At 41.1% G+C, this 18267-nt stretch overlaps 1 protein-coding gene across 2 annotated transcripts in view; it reads left to right on the forward strand.

Moving 5' to 3' along the window:
- The first annotated feature begins 576 nt into the window (after positions 1-576).
- DIAPH3 (diaphanous related formin 3) overlaps positions 577-18267 on the forward strand; it is a 437995-nt gene continuing 420304 nt past the window's right edge. For both annotated transcript variants that reach the window (XM_088792987.1, XM_088792988.1), the window contains exons 1-2: positions 577-684; positions 1093-1286. In XM_088792987.1, the coding sequence (XP_088649113.1) occupies positions 621-684; positions 1093-1286 (258 nt within the window). In that variant the 5' untranslated portion in view covers positions 577-620. The remainder of the gene's footprint in view (positions 685-1092; positions 1287-18267) is intronic.

Consider the following 18267-nt stretch of genomic DNA (forward strand, 5'->3'; position numbering starts at 1 on the left):
ACTTTTAAAGGCGGAAAAAAAGCACAGTGATGAATGGAAAAACTGTGCTTTAGCTCTGTAGCTTGACCTTGCGTATACGCAAACTCTTCTGAGTGGTTTCAGCTCAAGGCCTTTCATTATATGCCCTTGAAGTTCTTTTCAACTCCATGCTCTTGACCCCTCTTGGTCTTGCTTCTGCCTGGAATGCCTTTTATCTGATTGTCCTGCCACTCCTTTCTGTCTAGTGAAAGTCTATGCATTCCTTCTTTAGTCTTTCCAGATCTGCTCCTTGATTTAATACCTCTGGTCTTTGTTCTCAATGAACTTTTAAGATAACTGCTATAACATTTACATTATTTTGTTATAAGGGTTTGTGAACCCCATTAGACCGTCAGCTCCATACGGGCGTGGCCTAGTGCTTTCGGGTTTTTGGTGGACCCCTCTGCCACCCCAGAGCTGGCTCTCAACATCAAGGCACTACGGAGCCGTTGCTCAGTAAAAATGTCGAGAAGGCATCGTTTTGGCGCGCTGGGGGCGCTGTCGTTCTCCCCGCCTAGCACTCGAAGCACAGATCCTAGAACGACTTTTGCCGGTGCCATGGCAACAGGGCTTCCCGAGACGTGTAAAGAGAGGGTTAGCAGATGACTTCGCATTCCAGAGCCGCTCAAATGGCGCTGCAAATGGAAGGTCTCGTCTGCCTTGCAGGTTAGCAGGACCCGGTTCTCCAAATTCCAAATTAACCTAGACAAGTGATTTCCGGTAGGCTCTCCGCACTTTCTAAACCGCACAGCAGCCTTTACTCAAGGTGAGCGGCCAGGATTTTCTGAACGGTTCAAGCGGCCAAATAAGCGGACAGCTCAGCCAATCGCGTTTCTACATGGCCGGAAGGGGCGGCTCCCGGGAGTGTCATTGACTGAGCGGCTCGGGATTGGCCAGTCCCCGGGAGGTCCGCGGTGGCGGGAGTTTTCGGATGTGTTGGCTGCGGCCCCGGCGGCAGCGGTTGGGCTGAACCGAGCCGGTGGCGTGGGCGGAAGAACCGGGAAGCGAGTCCGCAGAGGATCTTGAGCTCCCGTCTGTGGTTTGCATAGCGGCCGCCTTCTTCCCGTTTCCCAGAACTGCGGGGAAATATGGATCGGCACCGGCCGCGACTGCACCACCCGACTCAGGGCTCCGCCGCCGGGGTCCCCTACCCCTCCTCCGCCTCGCTCCGCAGCTGGCGGGAAAGCAAGATGCCGCGCAGGAAGGATCCCCAACACCCTCCGCCGCCCGGCGGCACGGAGCTGCCTGGAGAGAAACGCCCCAAGTTTGTAAGTGTCGCCTGGGGCTGGGGTAGGTCCGCTCGGGTCCCAGGACCCTTCAATTTCATTGAGGGAGGTGGGTCCCCAGGGCCTGGGGGGCTACATTTTGTTCCAGGTTTCCAGAGCTGCCGATCTCTTAATAGATTTACGATGACACATCCAGTTCTGTGTGGGTCCCCTGACAAGTACACTCGTCACTGTGTTACCCCAGATTTCTTAAGGCAGTTCAAGTGTGTATGTATGGGTCTCACCTAGGTGGACATTGTATTTTTTAAGTCGAACTTTTCTCTATTACCTCTAGTGTTTGAGGATGTAAGACATATCAAAGTGAACATTTAGGTGATAGTATTTTTTTTTTTTTTTTCTGCTGGGTATTTCAGCCCAAGAAGAACTTTTTAGGTAGGTACACTTTTCCAAGTCCAGACAGCTCATTTTAAAACTTGGGTGGGGCTGTGCCGTCACTGCTAAAGAATGTTATGTTTAGATTGGAAAGAAGTCCAAGTATTTGAAACGCACTCTTCTGATTGCTTCTCTTCTTCACTTTAACAGCCAAGGGGAGTGTCGTCATTAACGCCTTGTAAATCTTTCTGTTGGCATCAACTAGTGGAAGAAGAGGCAGTGATGATAGTTTTCGGTGTGTTTGTGTGTAAATAAATGACGTAGAGGATTGATAGATTTGGGTTAAAACCAACAGAATTGAAAATTTAATACTGACCCCACCATTTTACTTAGGAGTATGGAAAAACATTTTTTTACTTATAGGTGAAATTTTATAGTACAGAATGTGCCTTCTGTGAACAACTAAAAAATCATTAGGAATTTAAGGTAGGATATACAAATTAAGAGAATAAAGACTTAGGGGCGAGGAGTGAATTGCTAAGTATAACAGTTAAAAGTGATAGTTGAGTAAAACTGGGAGCAGAGCTATGAGATGTATCAGAATACTGAAAGTGAGGGAATAACATCGATCAATTATGCTAAATTAAGTGTCAAGATGTCCATAGGAATGGCGAAAGTTTGAAGGAGGATTAAATATATTGTTGATTGTTATCTTTACAGAGGTGAGGAATACATAGGATGGGTTAAATTGGCAAAGAAGGAGTCTACCCAACATGAGACAAATCTGCTGGAGCAATAACTTTTACTCCTTTTGCAGTTTATTCTCTGGGTTAAAAAGTATTCTGTTACCGGAGTATCTGCTCTGTCCTTTTGCTGACACAGTAAAGAATCACAGATCAGCAAACATGAAGGTATAGAGTAAGGTAGGATACATTCTTTCCTTAGAATGGGCCAAATCAAAAGAGACAATGGCGCAGAAAGGTTTGGGGTTTGAGTTTTATATTGTTGGCTCTGGGCCAACCCTCCGTGTGATGTACAGACTTGGGTCATTTGATTGACATGTGTAGGTTATATAACCCATTCCTTTTGGCACCTGCCCTTACCCATAATGCACACAGAAAAACCCATAGTGGGGATGGGGTGTTGAAACCACCATGCTAATTTATTGTAACTATATTATAATAAGGATAAGGCTAAACCAAGGGTAAGCTTTAACATTCTGCGCAGGTGTCAACAACCAGATAATTCTAGATGGATTTTACTTTCCTCTTTTCAGGATGTCTAACCATAAAATTAGTGCCTGGGGGTGGACCTGGGTGATGCAAAGCTCCAGTTACATTATTACCCACCCTTCCTGTCACTCATGCCTACCTTCTGCCTAACAATTCCATTTTGTCTTTGACTCCTGTGCTCCAGAATACACCAGGTGTGATTTTCTGTGGTTCATTCCCAGCAAGGATGTCATGAAAACAAAATCTAAATTAATATTTAGGTTTAGTTTCATTGAAGGATGCATCAGGTGGTCTGGGTTCTAGTCTCTGCTGTTTTTCATTTCTTAGGTGTGTTGAACGGGTTATTGTAAAGATGAAAAGACAGTACTTTTAAGCTCTAAAACTAATAAACACATCTACAATACTGTGTTTTTAGATGAGAAGTTGATTTGAGTCATGCCTTCGTAATTAATTTCGAAGTAGTTTGGACCCTTCGTAATCTCTGAAACTAATTTAGAGTCTTGCTTACATGGTAATTTCTTTAGACATATTTTCCATTTCACTAATTCTGTGGTCAGCTGTGTCTAATCTACTATCTAACCTGTTCTGAATATTTGAGTTTAGCAGTTATTTTTGTTTCTGTAAGTTCCATTTGCTTCGTTTTCAAATCTGCCTGGTCACTCCTGTTAGTTCTTATTTCTTATTTTTTTATTTCATTAGACATTTCCTAGTTGGCTCTACTTATTCCTTATTTGACAGTTCTGGTATGTGCGATCTTTGGATTGTTTACATTGAACTCATTGGTGGCTTGCCCTTTCTCCCTGTGCTTGTTGGTCTTTGTAAGTTCATTGCTTTATCTTGACCTGTCTTACGTGAGGCCTAACTGGGATGCTTTTCTCTGGAGATGATTTGAGTCTATTTCTACCAGGAGCCTGGGGGGTGCCGCTGATTTGGGACTGCCTCCCTCTTCAACTAGGATTCTTAGGGGGCCTGGAGTTCCAGGCTCAGCTCTAATTCTGGCCCAGGGCTCCGTATCCCAATCTCAAGGCTGCCTTCTGAACATTCACAGTCTGCCTGCTTCTTGCTCTCAGTCCCAACCTGGTAACTGGATTTGGGGATGGAGGGTTATCTTTGAGGATCATCCCTTCCTCACGAGATCTCAGCAATGCCTCAAAAAGTTTTATTCTGTAGTTCCTGTTGCTGTACTGATGGATGTTAAGTCGGTGCTTGGCTTTCTCTTGATTTGGTGTGAGGTGAGGTTAGCCTGAATCTTTTCAGGTCCCCTAGTCATTAGGTCACCAAGTTGCTTTGGGGCAGCTTCTTCTGAGTAGAACAAGTAATGTAGGTTGGTGATGTGACCGGAATAGGTATAATTTTGGTGTTTGATATTTTGCATTCTGGACAAAGCTGCAAGCTGTTACTAGAGTGGTAAATGGGCTGCTTGCGCCTGTCTTAGTTTAACAGGAGTTCTGGTGTCCACTGAAAAGGCCTGTAAAGTTGGTGATCCTGATTTACTTTGACCTCGATAAAGTAGACAAATCCTTGTTTTCTACTGAATATATAGTTGTGGGCCTCAAGTTACTTTTGAATTGTGTATAAAAGTTTGTAGTATAGAATCTCTCCCCAAAGATACGGGTAAGTAGTAGAAATCAGTCGATTATAAAAGTGTGATAGTTTGGCTGCACAATGCATCAACTACGTTTTTTTGGGCCATTTGGCTTCAGTAGAAAAAATGGTAAGGGGCGAGTATTGAGATGCTGGGGATCGTTGCTAGGAGATGGGAGACAGACGGGGCTGGTACCTGGGGGAAGACTTTGTGCAAGTAGATAGAATTCAGTAGGACCAGTAAGCTTGGCACCTGGCTTAGGTCACACCCTCAGTACCTGGATCTGGGTTCTGCTTCCCTTCTGGAACAAAACAAAACAGTTGCCTTTCATATTGGGCACTTCATCCCTCCCTCCTACCACTGCTGGAAACACACAGTACATAGCAGTGGCCACCAGATCCAGAGCTGAGAGCAGGTTATGTGGCTTCTGGAGGAGCCTCCATCTCCGGGACGTGGGCCAGTCTTTTGAAAGGAGGCCTGTAAAGCTGGTGATCCAACGTGGCAGAGTAGCTCTTTCTCATTAGGAATAGCCTTTACAAGTTCTCACAGGCTTCCGTGTAAATCTTGCCTCTAATCTTATGCTTTCCATTGAATAGATTGTTAATTATTGTTTAATTGTGCCATTGCAGTACCCTCAGTTTTGGTTGTAAGGGATTTTTCACCCTGTCCATTAATACCTGTACGCTCTCAGTGTTGGGGAATCGTTAGCAGTAACAGTTAGGAGAGAGCCAGCACTCTTCTAGGTGTTTTGTAAATATCAACTCTTTAATCCTTACGACCCTATGAAGTAGGTAGTGTTATTAGCCTTGTTTGCTAGATGGGGAAGCTAAGGGACAGAGGCTCACCTGCCTTAGGTCACACAGCGGCCAGATGGTGAGACTGAGATTTGAACCTAGGCAAGCTGTCTCATCTCCCATGCTGTTGGGAGTTTCAATCTTTCCTCCTTCTTTTCTCATTCATGAACATTAACAGTAGTTAGTAATGCCTTTAGCGAATATAGACTTAGCAATTCCCTGATTATAGGCCAGCTGTGAGGCAGGAAGAGGTATTAGGTTGGAGAATTTTTGCCCATTGTGCTGGGAACTTGTGTAGAATGGAAATTACAGTAGGCTTGATGTGGTTGGTGCATGTTTGCCTGATTGCTTTGGGTTTATTTGGAGGCAGGTGTGGTGGGCTGTATAATGATCCTCCCCCAAGATATCTACAAATTAATCTCTGGAATGTTTATGTTACCTTGTATGACAAAAGAGGACTTTACAGTATAAATTAAGGCTTTTCAGATGGGGAGATTATCCTGGATTATCAGGATGGACCCTAAATGCGGACATATTCTGTGAGGGTGACCATGTTGAAAGGTTTGGTTTAAAAGTTTATAAATGTATGCTTTGGGAGAACCATCAGATTTATTTAAATGTCTTGTGGTATCATTCTATTTGGGAAGGTTTGTGATTTGAGAGAATATCAAGTAAATACTGTTTGGTCCTCTGGAATAACAACTAGAACCTTCAATCTTGGTCTGTTGTATCATTTTCATAGTTGCTAGAAAGCTGAGAAAAGATGGAGCTGATTTCTGTGTGCTCTTTTTTGAATGTATTTCTTCATTGAATCCGCAGCTGAAGTGATGTTTTCATTTGTCCTACAGTTAAACTGTCAAGAATTAGAGATAGTATTCTTAATTCAAGGCTGTAGGCACCTTGAATTTTATTCCACCTAACCCATCAGACGCTGAAACCTTCATAAGGTAAAATCATTTTATTCAGGCCAGTCGTCTAAGCAAATTACTCTGAATCGTCCCACACTTTCCTTTCTATTCTTCCTAACAGGAAATACATTTTTGTTTGTCTGTTTATAAATGTATGATTTATCAAAAGAAACAAAATATATCCAGTAGGTTTTGGGGAGTACATTTGGCTGCTGAAAATAGATGATATATAGTATTTCTTACTTCTGGATCACTCTGCATCTTTTCTTTGTGGGTAAACTGGGGTAGAGATGGGGATGATTGTTCAGATTTAAAGCATGGCTAATTGCATTTTGCAAAGACTCATGTCTTTAATTATGAAGCAAGCAAACTGCCGTACATTTATTACACTGTGAAACCTTGCATCTCATCTAGTCTCTCTAGTAGCAATTGCTTCTGAACAGATGTTACCTGAAACACCTTTGTGCAGCTGGTAGAATGCTAAAATTTGTCATGCTTTTATTATTGTTGTCTTGAATTAACTCTACTTTATGGCATAACTTTATTGCTGTGTCCTAGAATCTTTATGTATTTATTGCCTTATAAAATGGATTTAGAATTGGCTTTTTATATAGAATGTAAATTAACATGTGTATAACTTGTTTATGCTTGCAGAATAATACAACAAAAAACTGCCACTATATGTAACTAATGTAAATTGTCTTTAACTCAGCACATAGTATCCTCCAAAGTAGGAGTGAAAAGCATGCTACAGAATGTGCTTACCATCCCACTCTGCTTGTTTACCCCAGAAACTAATTTGACTTTTAGATCTATAAAATATAGATTAAGGGTAACCTTTTACTTCATGGGATATTACAGATCAAAGCATGAGATTTCTTTGAACAGGATCTCCAAAGGTAACTTTTCTCTCTCTAGCAGCGGGGTGACATTGAAATACCTTACCATTGGGAGTAATTTTCTCAAATAGCAAATCAAATAATCATTATTCACTTAGGGGAGAATTTAAGTTTCCGTAAGTTAAGTTTTGTTGCTGGAATATTCGGGTTACTAGCTAATTAATGAAACCTGTTTGGAAATGCTTGCCATAGATTTGATTCTTCAAAAAGAGCCAATGCCACCCTTTCTTACAGTTTTATTGGAGAAGCGGCATTGTAACATTAATGAACTGTGATTTGGACCACTGCTATGCCACTTACTAGCCTTTGTGTGAACTTGGGCAAGTTACTTAACCTCTCTCTGTGCCCCTGTTTCTTCATGCGTAAACTGGGGTTGTTGGGAAGGCTAAATGTTAATGTGATGGGCCTAGAAGAGTACCTGGCGCCTTGTAACCTCTGTAAATATTTGCCACTTACAGGATTCTTGTCGTCATCAATAGTTGTAATGGTAGAAGTCTAATTTTTGTCTAGATTTTAGGGCATTGGGATATTACATTGAATATTTGAATAACTTTATTACACTGGAAAATCTTAATTGGACCAGACTTCTTCTTCAGGGTGGGGTGGAGGCAGTCATTCTGTTGTCAGTTATCCTGGCATCCCAGGTGACACTTGGATTGATGCAGACTTCTGATTCTGATAGTTGAATGGTCAGAGCAGTTTTTGAAGCTTTCTGAGGAGTATGTTTTTATTTGTAAAATGAAGATCATACAACTATGAAACTCCTGTACCAAGGAGATTTACAAAAAGAAACCTACAAAGGAAACCACCTCAAACTTAGAAAAAGAAATTCCTGTGGTGCTTCAGTGTGGGCTTGAATGATAAGAAAAATAATGTCATATATATATATATATATATATATATATATATATATATATATATATAGATGTAAAATGATGCATAACTCTTTATGCTTATGGTTGGTTCTTTGATAGCTATAAAACCCAAACAGATTTATATATAAACTCTAAAACAAAACTATAAAACCAATAAAATGAACAGTAATATAATTTTAATGTGATTGATGATGACGTTTAGCTGAAATTAAGTCATTATTAGATTTAATAGTGGAAAGGTATGTGTATGGTTTGCTGTTTTCCTTTTCGTCAACTTGACTCTTGGGTGGAAACGGAATCCCAGAGGCTGAGGAAGCCAGGAAGCCAGGTACGGACGATGAATGCAGAAACAGCCCCTGTCATCGAGCATTGCTGTCCTGTTCACAAAGTCTTGACTTGAGGCTCTGGGTCAAATAGTGAACTCCTTCTTATAAAAAAAGATAGCCATAGGGAAACATTTTGTTGTAAATTATATGAAACTGTTGAAAAAGAATGAAAAGACCACCAGCGTCTATATTCATTTTTCTCTTGAAATTTAACTTCCCATAGCTCTGGGAACAGGGTTCTCTTATTGTCATTTGATTATGAACAGCCCTTTGGAGCTGAATTCTTCCTTCGTGGAGGAGCGTCTGGAAGCCTGCGTGGCCTGATGCTGTTGTTTGGGCCTCATCAGACGCCATATTGGTAGTACACCCAGTACACGTGTGGCTCCCAAAAGTGCTGGCAATGGGTGTAGAGTGGTCATTGAGATTACCCAGAATATGCTTATTTTATTTCTGATGTTTAAGATAATCTTGGAAGAAGGCACAATTTAAAAAGTCTTATAAAAAACTGGTAAGTCTGCAGAAGGGGTCTGCAGACCTCGGTTTGAGGAATCTGGAGATAACTTAAATGAGGAAGTTAGAAGAGTGCTTGAACCTTCAGGCCTTGGTCTACTGATGAGCGGAGTGATTAATATGTATTTATCAGCGGTGAAGGCTGTGTGCAACATGCTTCAGCATAGTTGAAATAGTTTTCTAAGGGTGAATGTTTTCCTTGCAATCTTTTTTATTTTTATTTTTTCAAAAGGGCACAGCTCACAGTGGCCCATGCGGTGATCGAACCAGCAACTTTGGCGTTATCAGCACTATGCTCTAACCAACTGTGCTAACTGGCCACCCCCTTCCTTGCAAGCTTTAAAAGATAATTTTGTTATATTTTTTATTTTTATTTTTATTTTTTTTAAAGGGCACAGCTCACTGTGGCCCATGCAGTGATCGAACCGGCAACTTTGGTGTTATCAGCACTATGCTCTAACCAACTGTGCTAACTGGCCACCCCCTTCCTTGCAACCTTTAAAAGATATATTTTATTATATAAATGATATAGAATACCATGTATTCACCAATAAGCTTCAGAAATAGAAGCTCATAAATCCTATTGAAATGTTCGGTTTTCTCCCTTCCTGTCTATATCTCATTGTAATCTTTGCTTTTCGTTTCCTTGAGGTAAGGACTTGCAGGGCTTCACGCTCTCTTTTTTAAATGTCTCTTTTCATTAGTTTTTAAATTCAGTTTTATGTCTATTTTTCCTCAATATATATCTGTGAATGGAATTCATATCCAGTGTCTTTCTGTCTCTCCATGTTGAGCATCATAGCCCATCTTAAATGCATTAAATCCTAGTCCCCCCTTCCTTTCTGGTATCAGATATGTACTAAGGGCATCCTGTGTGGTGCCCAAGCAGCTGTGGCCCAAGTCAGACCTTCATGGGTTAAAGGTGTCTAAATACCTGTTCAGCTCTCTTCCAGGAAATTATTGCTAATCCTAGGTCATTCTGGATATTAAAAAAATAAAATAAAAAATGCATGCTCCTTTTGAAGTTATGATATAGAATTTCTAGAAACTCTTGGTAAGATATGTGGATTAGTCTAATTGTAAGATCCATAATATTGCATTTATTTGGCTAATTTTATTAGGAAGTGTCTTCCCAGGACATGGGGAGTTTATCTTGTAATTGCTGTATTTTTCCCGAGGTGGGCTGTTTGTGTTTCAGCATCATGAAACGAAACTCTAGCATGTAGTTGTTAACCAGGATTTGCAACTCGGTGGCATTAATTATGGACTGTATTATAGTATTACACTGTTTTTGTTTATGAAAACCTTGGGTAGAATGCAATTCATAGTGACAATTACAATTCATTTCTAATGAAAAATTTGACAGCCTTAGAAATGAACATGAAAAATACAATGCACATAATCTACAATCAGAGATTCAACGTGACTCTTTCATTTCTTTATGGAAGGTGACGATCTCCAATTAAAACCATGTTCTAATTTCACTCAGCCTTTCTTCTGAGGATATTATTTTGTTCTTATTGATAAGTTATGTTGAACCTGCCTTCAGTTGCTTTCCGCACGAGGTGGTAAGCAGTTGGAAGTCACTTTCTCTCTCCTGGTGGTGTCTGGTGTAGGCTTGAGGTTATAGTAGGAATGTGAATGCTTGGCAAATTGAAAATCTAAGCAAAATTTTTCTTGTAACCTTATACTGCCTGGTTCATTAATCTATTCATGATTAATTTAAATTTAAGAGTTACTGATATAACTTAAATTTCTATTTTTACAAAAGATTTCAGTGGTGGTGGGTGAGGGCATGAACTACATCTGGACATTGGAGAACTGAGGCTGCCGACTGGAGCTCCCCCCGGGGTCTGGCAATGTGGCTTTGGAGCCCCACCCATAACCACTGTGGTAAAAGGCTTGGGCTGTATATTCTTGGGCAAATTAATTAACTCCTGTGCCTCAGTTCTCCTGTTTATAAAATGGAATAGATAATCACCATATGTATACTTAGAGGTTGTTGTGAGGATTATTGAGGTAAATGCATGTTACAGTGGCTTCGGTATGGTACCTAGCAGTTAAAACATGACAGCTGTTATTAGTTTTATTCCTTTGATTCGTCGACACCAAAGTCGGGGAGATCCCATCGCTGTCGTGTTGAATTCTGTAGGGCTCGTCATCTTGAAGGGGATGTGACAGGATTTCAGTTATTGAGGCTTTTTGACCTTTCTTTACCTGCTTCCCTCCCTCCTTCCCTCCTTCCCTCCTTCCCTCCTTCCCTCCTTCCCTCCCTCCCTCCCTCCCTCCCTCCCTCCCTCCCTCCCTCCCTCCTTCCCTCCCTCCTTCTCTCCTCATCCCTTAGTGCCTGCTGGAGACCTGCCTGCATTGTGTCCAGGGACCTGACCTTAATTCAAGTGGGGGACACACCAAGAGGTTTGGTCCCTGGACATAGTCCCCTCCTTTCTGTTTCATCTAGACCTCCACCCCCTTGACCTTGCCTCTCTTTCTTTCTCTGTAAGCCTCATGCCGACAACATCCATACTAAATGCACACTAAACCCAAAAGTAACCCTGGGCCTCCTTTTGAACTAGGATGCCTTTGTATTCCTTGCCTCCTCAAGCCTGACATCAGGTAAAATATAAATAATAGAACCTCGGGCCTCCTTGTCCAGTTGCCGTGGATTCCAAGCCTGGAGCAACCTGGCAGACTGCTCTGTGGCTGAACCCGGCTGCTGCACCCTAGTGGAAGCCGCTCCCAGCTGTGTGGACTGATGCTCTTGCACATCGGGTCTCTCCCGCTGATTGGCTGGGTCCCCGGTAGCTACACGTATTCAGCTCTCACAGTGGGCTGGGCACTGTTTTAGTCACTTACTCCTAACAGTGCTTTGAAGTAGATACTCTCTCCACCCTTGTGTTGTACATGATGGAAACAAGGCAGGCAGAGGTTTGGGAATCTCCCCTTGGTGTCTCCGTGGGAATGGGGAATGATGGCTGCAGTCTGGCCCTAGAGCCCTGGCTTTGAACAAGCTCTGTGCTTACCTGCTTTTCCATTGCTCTCAGCATTTGTGCTAAGCCGTTATCACTCTCTTTACCTCCTCTCTGGGCTTGATTCCTTTTTGTTGTAAGTAGTTTTTTAAATTGAAAAAGTAATGTATGCACCTCTCAAAAAGCCCAACACTGTAAGAGTACAGAGTGAAATTCACTAAGACTTCCGTACATCCCAGACCACCAATTCAGGCTTTTCCTGTACAGAGGTAATGATGACATCCATTATTTTCTTTTGAATCCTTTAGTGATATTCCGCGTGTATGTGTAAAGCACTCACTTTGTACCCACTGGGAACATACCGTAGCATTCACTTGAAAGTTCTCAGAGATGGTTACCCCCTGACTCTCAGCACTCACCTTGACACCTTCAGAGAGAAAATAAAGGCTGTATTGCTTGAACTTGCTCAGTTTCCTGCTATTGCAGCTGTAATCTTCTATATCTGCAAGTTTTCATCTTTTCTCCTCCAATATTCACAGAAGAAATGTCTCCTTTCCTGTTCAAGGTTAATTCCTTTACCACTATTCTTGACCCAGCCGCATCCCATTGGGAATGTTTCTCTTTACAGGCTCCATCCTATAAGAATGCTCATATGTCTTCCATTATAAAAGTAAAAGCAGAAGCAAAACCAAACAGCCTCCCTCTCCAATTTTCCCCTCACCTTTTTCCGCCTCTGAATACCACGCTCTGCTTCCTTCCCTTATAGCCACATTCTTTGAATTAGTTATTTTCATATATTCAGTCAATATTTGCTCTTTATACCAAGCATAACACAGGTGGATACGTTTTGATCCTTGACTTTGGGAGGTTCACACTCAGTCTGGTGTGGAGGAGAGAGGTGTGAACTGACGAGCGTGAGGTGTTCCCGGGAGTGCAGGTTGTATAATCTTTGAGAAATCAGATTCCAGAGTTAACCTGGGTTTAAATCCCCGCTTTGTACTTGATAGCTGTGTGACCTTGGAAGGTTACTTTTGTGTTTTGTTCCATTTCTTCATCTATGAGCAGCTGCAGTACAGGTTAGATGTGGTGATTCATGTGTGATGATGGGGGTTGACACACAAGCCCTAGACGGCTTCTAGCTTGTTGCTGGTCTCATGGTGGCCAACGGGAAGGGTGCTCATACAGGAGGGATCCAGCCACTTCCCATCGGTTTGTCAGCCTTGCCTTTGCTTCTGTCGTTCACTGGAATTGCTTTGACGGATAACGGTGGCCAGCCTAGCTGCTGATTTTCCAGCTTTATCTTAACTCGACTGACACAGTATTAGCACTGACCCCTCAGTTCTTGATGTTTCTCTCATAATGTGTTCTTCTCTCCTGATCTTTGCTCATCCCTCTTCCCACCCTTTTGTATTAGTATTCCCAACCACTATTTCTGACCTCTGCTCTTTTCACTTATACCTTTTAGCATGAGCTCGTGTGTTTTTTTGTTTTTGTTTGTTTGTTTGTTTTCTTTTTAAAGCTTTTGCTACTACCTAGATCAGGGGTGTTCAAGTAGAACTTTCTGGGATGATGGAAATAATTCTGTTCTGTTGTGCCCAATAGCCACATGTGGCTAAAAAAGCTGAATTTTTTCTACCAAGATTGCTACCAAAAAGCTGAATTTTTCATTTGACTGATTTGACTTAATTTACATAACCATTTGGGCTAGTGGCTACTGGCCGACGCTGGCCTACGTTCATGTTTAAAGGGACTGCCTGTGGCCCTGAGAATCTTCACTATAAATCAGACTGCCTTCCAGTGATGTGACGATTTACTCCTGCTGGGCAGCTTGCTCGTATTATTGCGGCAACGATGATGCACTTTCGTAGCCTCTTACGCTACCCTCAGTGAGAGGTTTATGAGCGAAACCCCATCAGTGAGGACAGAAAGAGGCACGGGATCACACCTGTTACAATGATGAGATCTGTGCTGGCGAGGATGCGGAGAAAAGCGAACCCTCGTGCAGTGTTGGTGGGAATGTAAACTGGTGCAGCCACTGTGGAAAACGGTGTGGAGGTTCCTCAAATAATTAAATATAGAACCACCATTTGGTCCAGCAATCCCACTTCTGGGTATTTATCTAAAGGCAATGAAAACTGGATCTCAAAAAGTTATGTGAACTCTCATGTTTATTGCAACATTATTCACAATAGCCTAGATATGGAAACAACCTAAATGTCTATCAACAAATGAATGGATAAAGATGGACACACACACACACGAATTTTATTCAGCCATGAGAAAGAAGGAAATCCTGCCATTTGCAACAACATGGATAGATCTTGGGGACATTATGCTTAGTGAGATAAGCCAGACAAAGAAAGACAGATATTGTATGATATCACTTACATATTAGGTCTAAAAATGCTGAACTGAAAACCACGTGGAATGGGGAGCGGGGGAGATGTTGCTAAAGCGTACAGACTTGCATATAGAAGGTGAGTCAGTCGTGGAGAGCTAATGCATGGAGCAGTGACTAACCAACAGCCCAGTATCCTGCACTGCAAACTCGCAAAGAGACTGTCTCTTAAATGTTCTCACCACAAGAAAGAAATGATAATTATGGAAAGTGATAGAGGTGTTAGCTAAAGCTACAGTGGTAATTATATTGTAATATATAAATGAATCAAATCAACACATTGTACACTTGAAACGTACACAATGTTATATGTTAATTACATTTCAATTAAAAAAGAAAGAAACAGGCATGGGAGAATTATCTTCCTATCCTGGCAAGAGCCGCAGCCTTCGGTGATTTGCACTCGGTTGTAGGCTCCTTGGGCGCCTCCCTGCCTTTGGCTGTCAGCTGCTGCCTCCCCATAACCCTCGCTGACCTGCTTTATTAGTGTGCTCAAACAGTGCCGTAACCAACATGAAACTACAGACTCTTAGAAGTCCTTTAATAATATACTTGGCTATTGCTAGACAGTGATTGTTGAAGTCGCCTTTGGCATTGCTGGCAGATTGCCAAGGACAGTTCAGGCTGCCGTTGGTTGAGCTCGCAGCTAGACTACAGAAATTGGTGTGTACAGAACCTAACTTGTGACATAGAAAGTTCTGTGTTGCAATTTCATCGTGTTGTCACATGACACAGTGCAAGTTTCATTCTGTATAGGACTGTTCTGTATCCAGTCCCATTCAAGGATTATCTTTATAAATTCCCCAAATTCTCTTGGATGATAAGTGCAAAGAGAAGCATTAAGGTGAGGAACCCATGTATACAGAGTAAAGTAAAAAAGTGTATGCACGTTTTAAGAAAGGAAAACTGTATTAAAACTGTAATACTCAATATATATCAATAACAAAAGATGAATACTGAAGTCACGTTTGACTTCTGCAATTACAAGAGGTGCTCAAAGTGGTTACCATCAGCATCTGGATACTTCTGATTGCGGCGAACTACTGCTTGAGCAACGGTGACCAAAGTGTCCACTTGTATACATTTTATGGCACCCCTGGTATTTCAGTATGTGTAGCCCTTGCAGGACAGTTACTTCTGTTACGTTATTTTTTGAATCACCATAAAGGGAAAACATAAGTGACCCAGGCTATTAATTTTTTTCTCTAGAACCTTCTGGAAGGTAAACTCCTTCAGGGCAGGAGCTGTGTTTTATAGATCTTTATGTGGCAGGTTTAGGTTGGTGTCTGGTTAGTTTAGATGCTCAATAACTGTATCCTGCTTTGTTATTATTTCTAAAAGAAATGCAAAATGTAACCACAGCTATGCCTAGTGCTGGTACTGCATGTGAGAGCTGGAATTGGGCCTTTTTTTCCTTTTTTCAGATGTTCGCATTGTCATCCTTTGACTCATTTTCAGTGACAAGCCAATTTAGAAGGTAGTAATAAAAAATAGTAGTCAAATAATGCAACAAAGATTAGTGGTAATATTCTCTAGGTCCATCCATGTGGTTGCAAATGGTAAGATTTTATTCTTCATGGCCGAGCAATATGCCATTGTACAAATGTACCAGAGTTTCTTTATCCAATCGTCTATTGATAGGCATTTCGGTTGTTTTCATGTCTTGGCGATTGTGAATAGCGCTGCAATAAACATAGGGTGCATATATTTTTTCAAATTGGTGTTGTGGATTTCTCTGGATAGATACCTAAGAGTGAAATTTCTGGGTCATAAGGTAGTTCTGTTTCCAGTTTTTTGAGATATGTCCATACTGATTTCCATAGTGGCTGCACCAATCTGCAATCCCACCAACAGTGCACGAGGGCTCCCTTTTGTCTACATCCTCGCCAGCACTTGTTTGTTGATTTATTGATGATGGCCATTTTGACTGGACTGAAGTGGTGTCTCAGGGTGGTTTTTATTTGCATTTCTCTAATGGGAATAAAATGTTGAGCATTATTTCATATGTCTGTTTGCCACCTGTATGTTCTCTTTAGAGAAATGTCTCTTCATGTCCTCTGCCCATATTTTAATTGGGTTGTTTGGTTTTTTTGGTGTTGAGTTGTATGAGTTTTTTATAAATTTTTGATATCAACCCTTTACCAGGTGTATCATTGGCAAATATCTTCTCCCATTCAGTAGGGTCCCTTTTTGTTTTATTGATGGTTTCCTTTGCTGTGAAAAAACTTTTTAGTTGGATGTAATCCCATATGTTTGTTGTTTTTCTTTTGCTTCCCTTGGCTGAGGGGATAGATCAGTAAAAATATTACTAAAGGTAATGTCTGCAAATTTACTTCCTATATTTTCTTCTAGAAGTTTTATGGTTTTGGATGTTACATTTAAGTCTTCAATCCATTTTGAATTTATTCTCATATATGGTGTAAGGAGGTGGTCCAGCTTCATTTTTTTTGCATGTGTCTGTCCAGTTTTCCCAGCACCATTTATTAAATAGACGGTCTTTACCTCAATGTAAGTTCTTGCTTCCATTGGCATAGATTAGGTGACCATATAGGTATGGATTTGTTTCTGGGCTCTCTATTCTGTTCCATTGATCTATGTTCCATTGATCTATGTGTCTGTTTTTATGCCAGTACCATGCTGTTTTGATTACTATAGCCTTGTTGTATGATTTGATGTTAGGTAGTGTGATGCCTCCCACTTTGTTCTTATTTCTCAAGATTGCTCTGGCTATTCTGGGTCTTTTATGGTTCCATAGGATTACGTGTTCCAGTTTTGTGAAAAATGTCATTGGTAATTTGATAGGGATTGCATTGCATCTGTATATTGCCTTAAGTAGTATGGATATTTTAGTTATATTAATTCTTCCTCTCCATGAGGATGGTATGTGTTTGCATTTATTTACATCTTCTTTAATTTCTCTCTTTGATGCTATTTATTTATTTATTTATTTATTTATTTATTTATTATTGGGGAAGGGGGACAGGACTTTATTGGGGAACAGTGTGTACTTCCAGGACTTTTTCCAAGTCAAGTTGTTATCCTTTCAATCTTAGTTGTGGAGAGCGCAGCTCAGCTCCAGGTCCAGTTGCCGTTGTTAGTTGCAGGGGGCACAGCCCAGCATCCCTTGCAGGAGTCGAACCTGCAACCTTGTGGTTGAGAGGACGCGCTCCAACCAACTGAGGCATCCGGAAGCTCAGCAGCAACTCAGCTGTAGGTGGTGTGTTCAATCTTAGTCGCAGGGGGCGGAGCCCACCATCCATTGTGGGAGGCGAGGAGTCAAACCAGCAACCTTGTGGTTGAGAGCCCATTGGCCAATGTAGGAATCACACCGGCAGCCTTTGGCGTTAGGAGCACGGAACTCCAACTGTCTGAGCCACCGGGTTTTCCCTCTCTTCAATGTTATATAATTTTCTGAGTACAGGTCTTTTACTACCTTGGTGAAATTTATTCCTAAGTATTTTATTGTTTTTGAAGAAATTGTAAATGGGATTGTTTTCTTGATTTCTCCTTCTGATAGTTCGTTATTGGTGTATAAAAATCCAACTGATTTCTGAATATTAATTTTGTGTCCTATTTTACTAAATTCATTTATCAGTTCTAATAGTTTTTTGGTGGAGTCTTTGCGGTTCTCTATATATATGGCATCATGTAATCTGCATATAATGACAATTTTACTTCCTCCTTACTAATTTGGATGCCTTTTATTTCTTTTTCTTTTCTGATTGCTGTGGCTAGAACTTCCAGCGCTATGTTGAATAAAAGTGGAGAAAGTGAGCAACCTTGCCTTGTTCCTGATCTTAAGGGGAATAGTTTTAGCTTTTCCTCATTGAGTATGATGTTAGCTGTGGGTTTATCACATATTGCCTTTATTATGTTAAGATACAACCCCTCTATTCCCACTTTGCTAAGAGTTTTTATCATAAATGGCTGCTGGATTTTGTCAAATGTTTCTTCTGCATCTATTCATATGATCATATGATTTTTATTTTTCATTTTGTTAATGTGGCATATTATGTTAATTGATTGGCGGACATTGAACCAACCTTGCATACCAGGAATAAATCCCACTTGATCATGGTGTGTGATCTTTTTAATGTATTGCTGAATTTGTTTTGCTAATATTTTGTTGAGGATTTTTGCATCTGTATTCATTAGGGA

The sequence above is a fragment of the Rhinolophus sinicus genome, chromosome 16, assembly GCF_057876585.1.
Source record: "Rhinolophus sinicus isolate RSI-liver-muscle chromosome 16, RSI-T2T, whole genome shotgun sequence".
In the NCBI taxonomy this organism is placed as follows: Eukaryota; Metazoa; Chordata; class Mammalia; order Chiroptera; family Rhinolophidae; genus Rhinolophus; species Rhinolophus sinicus.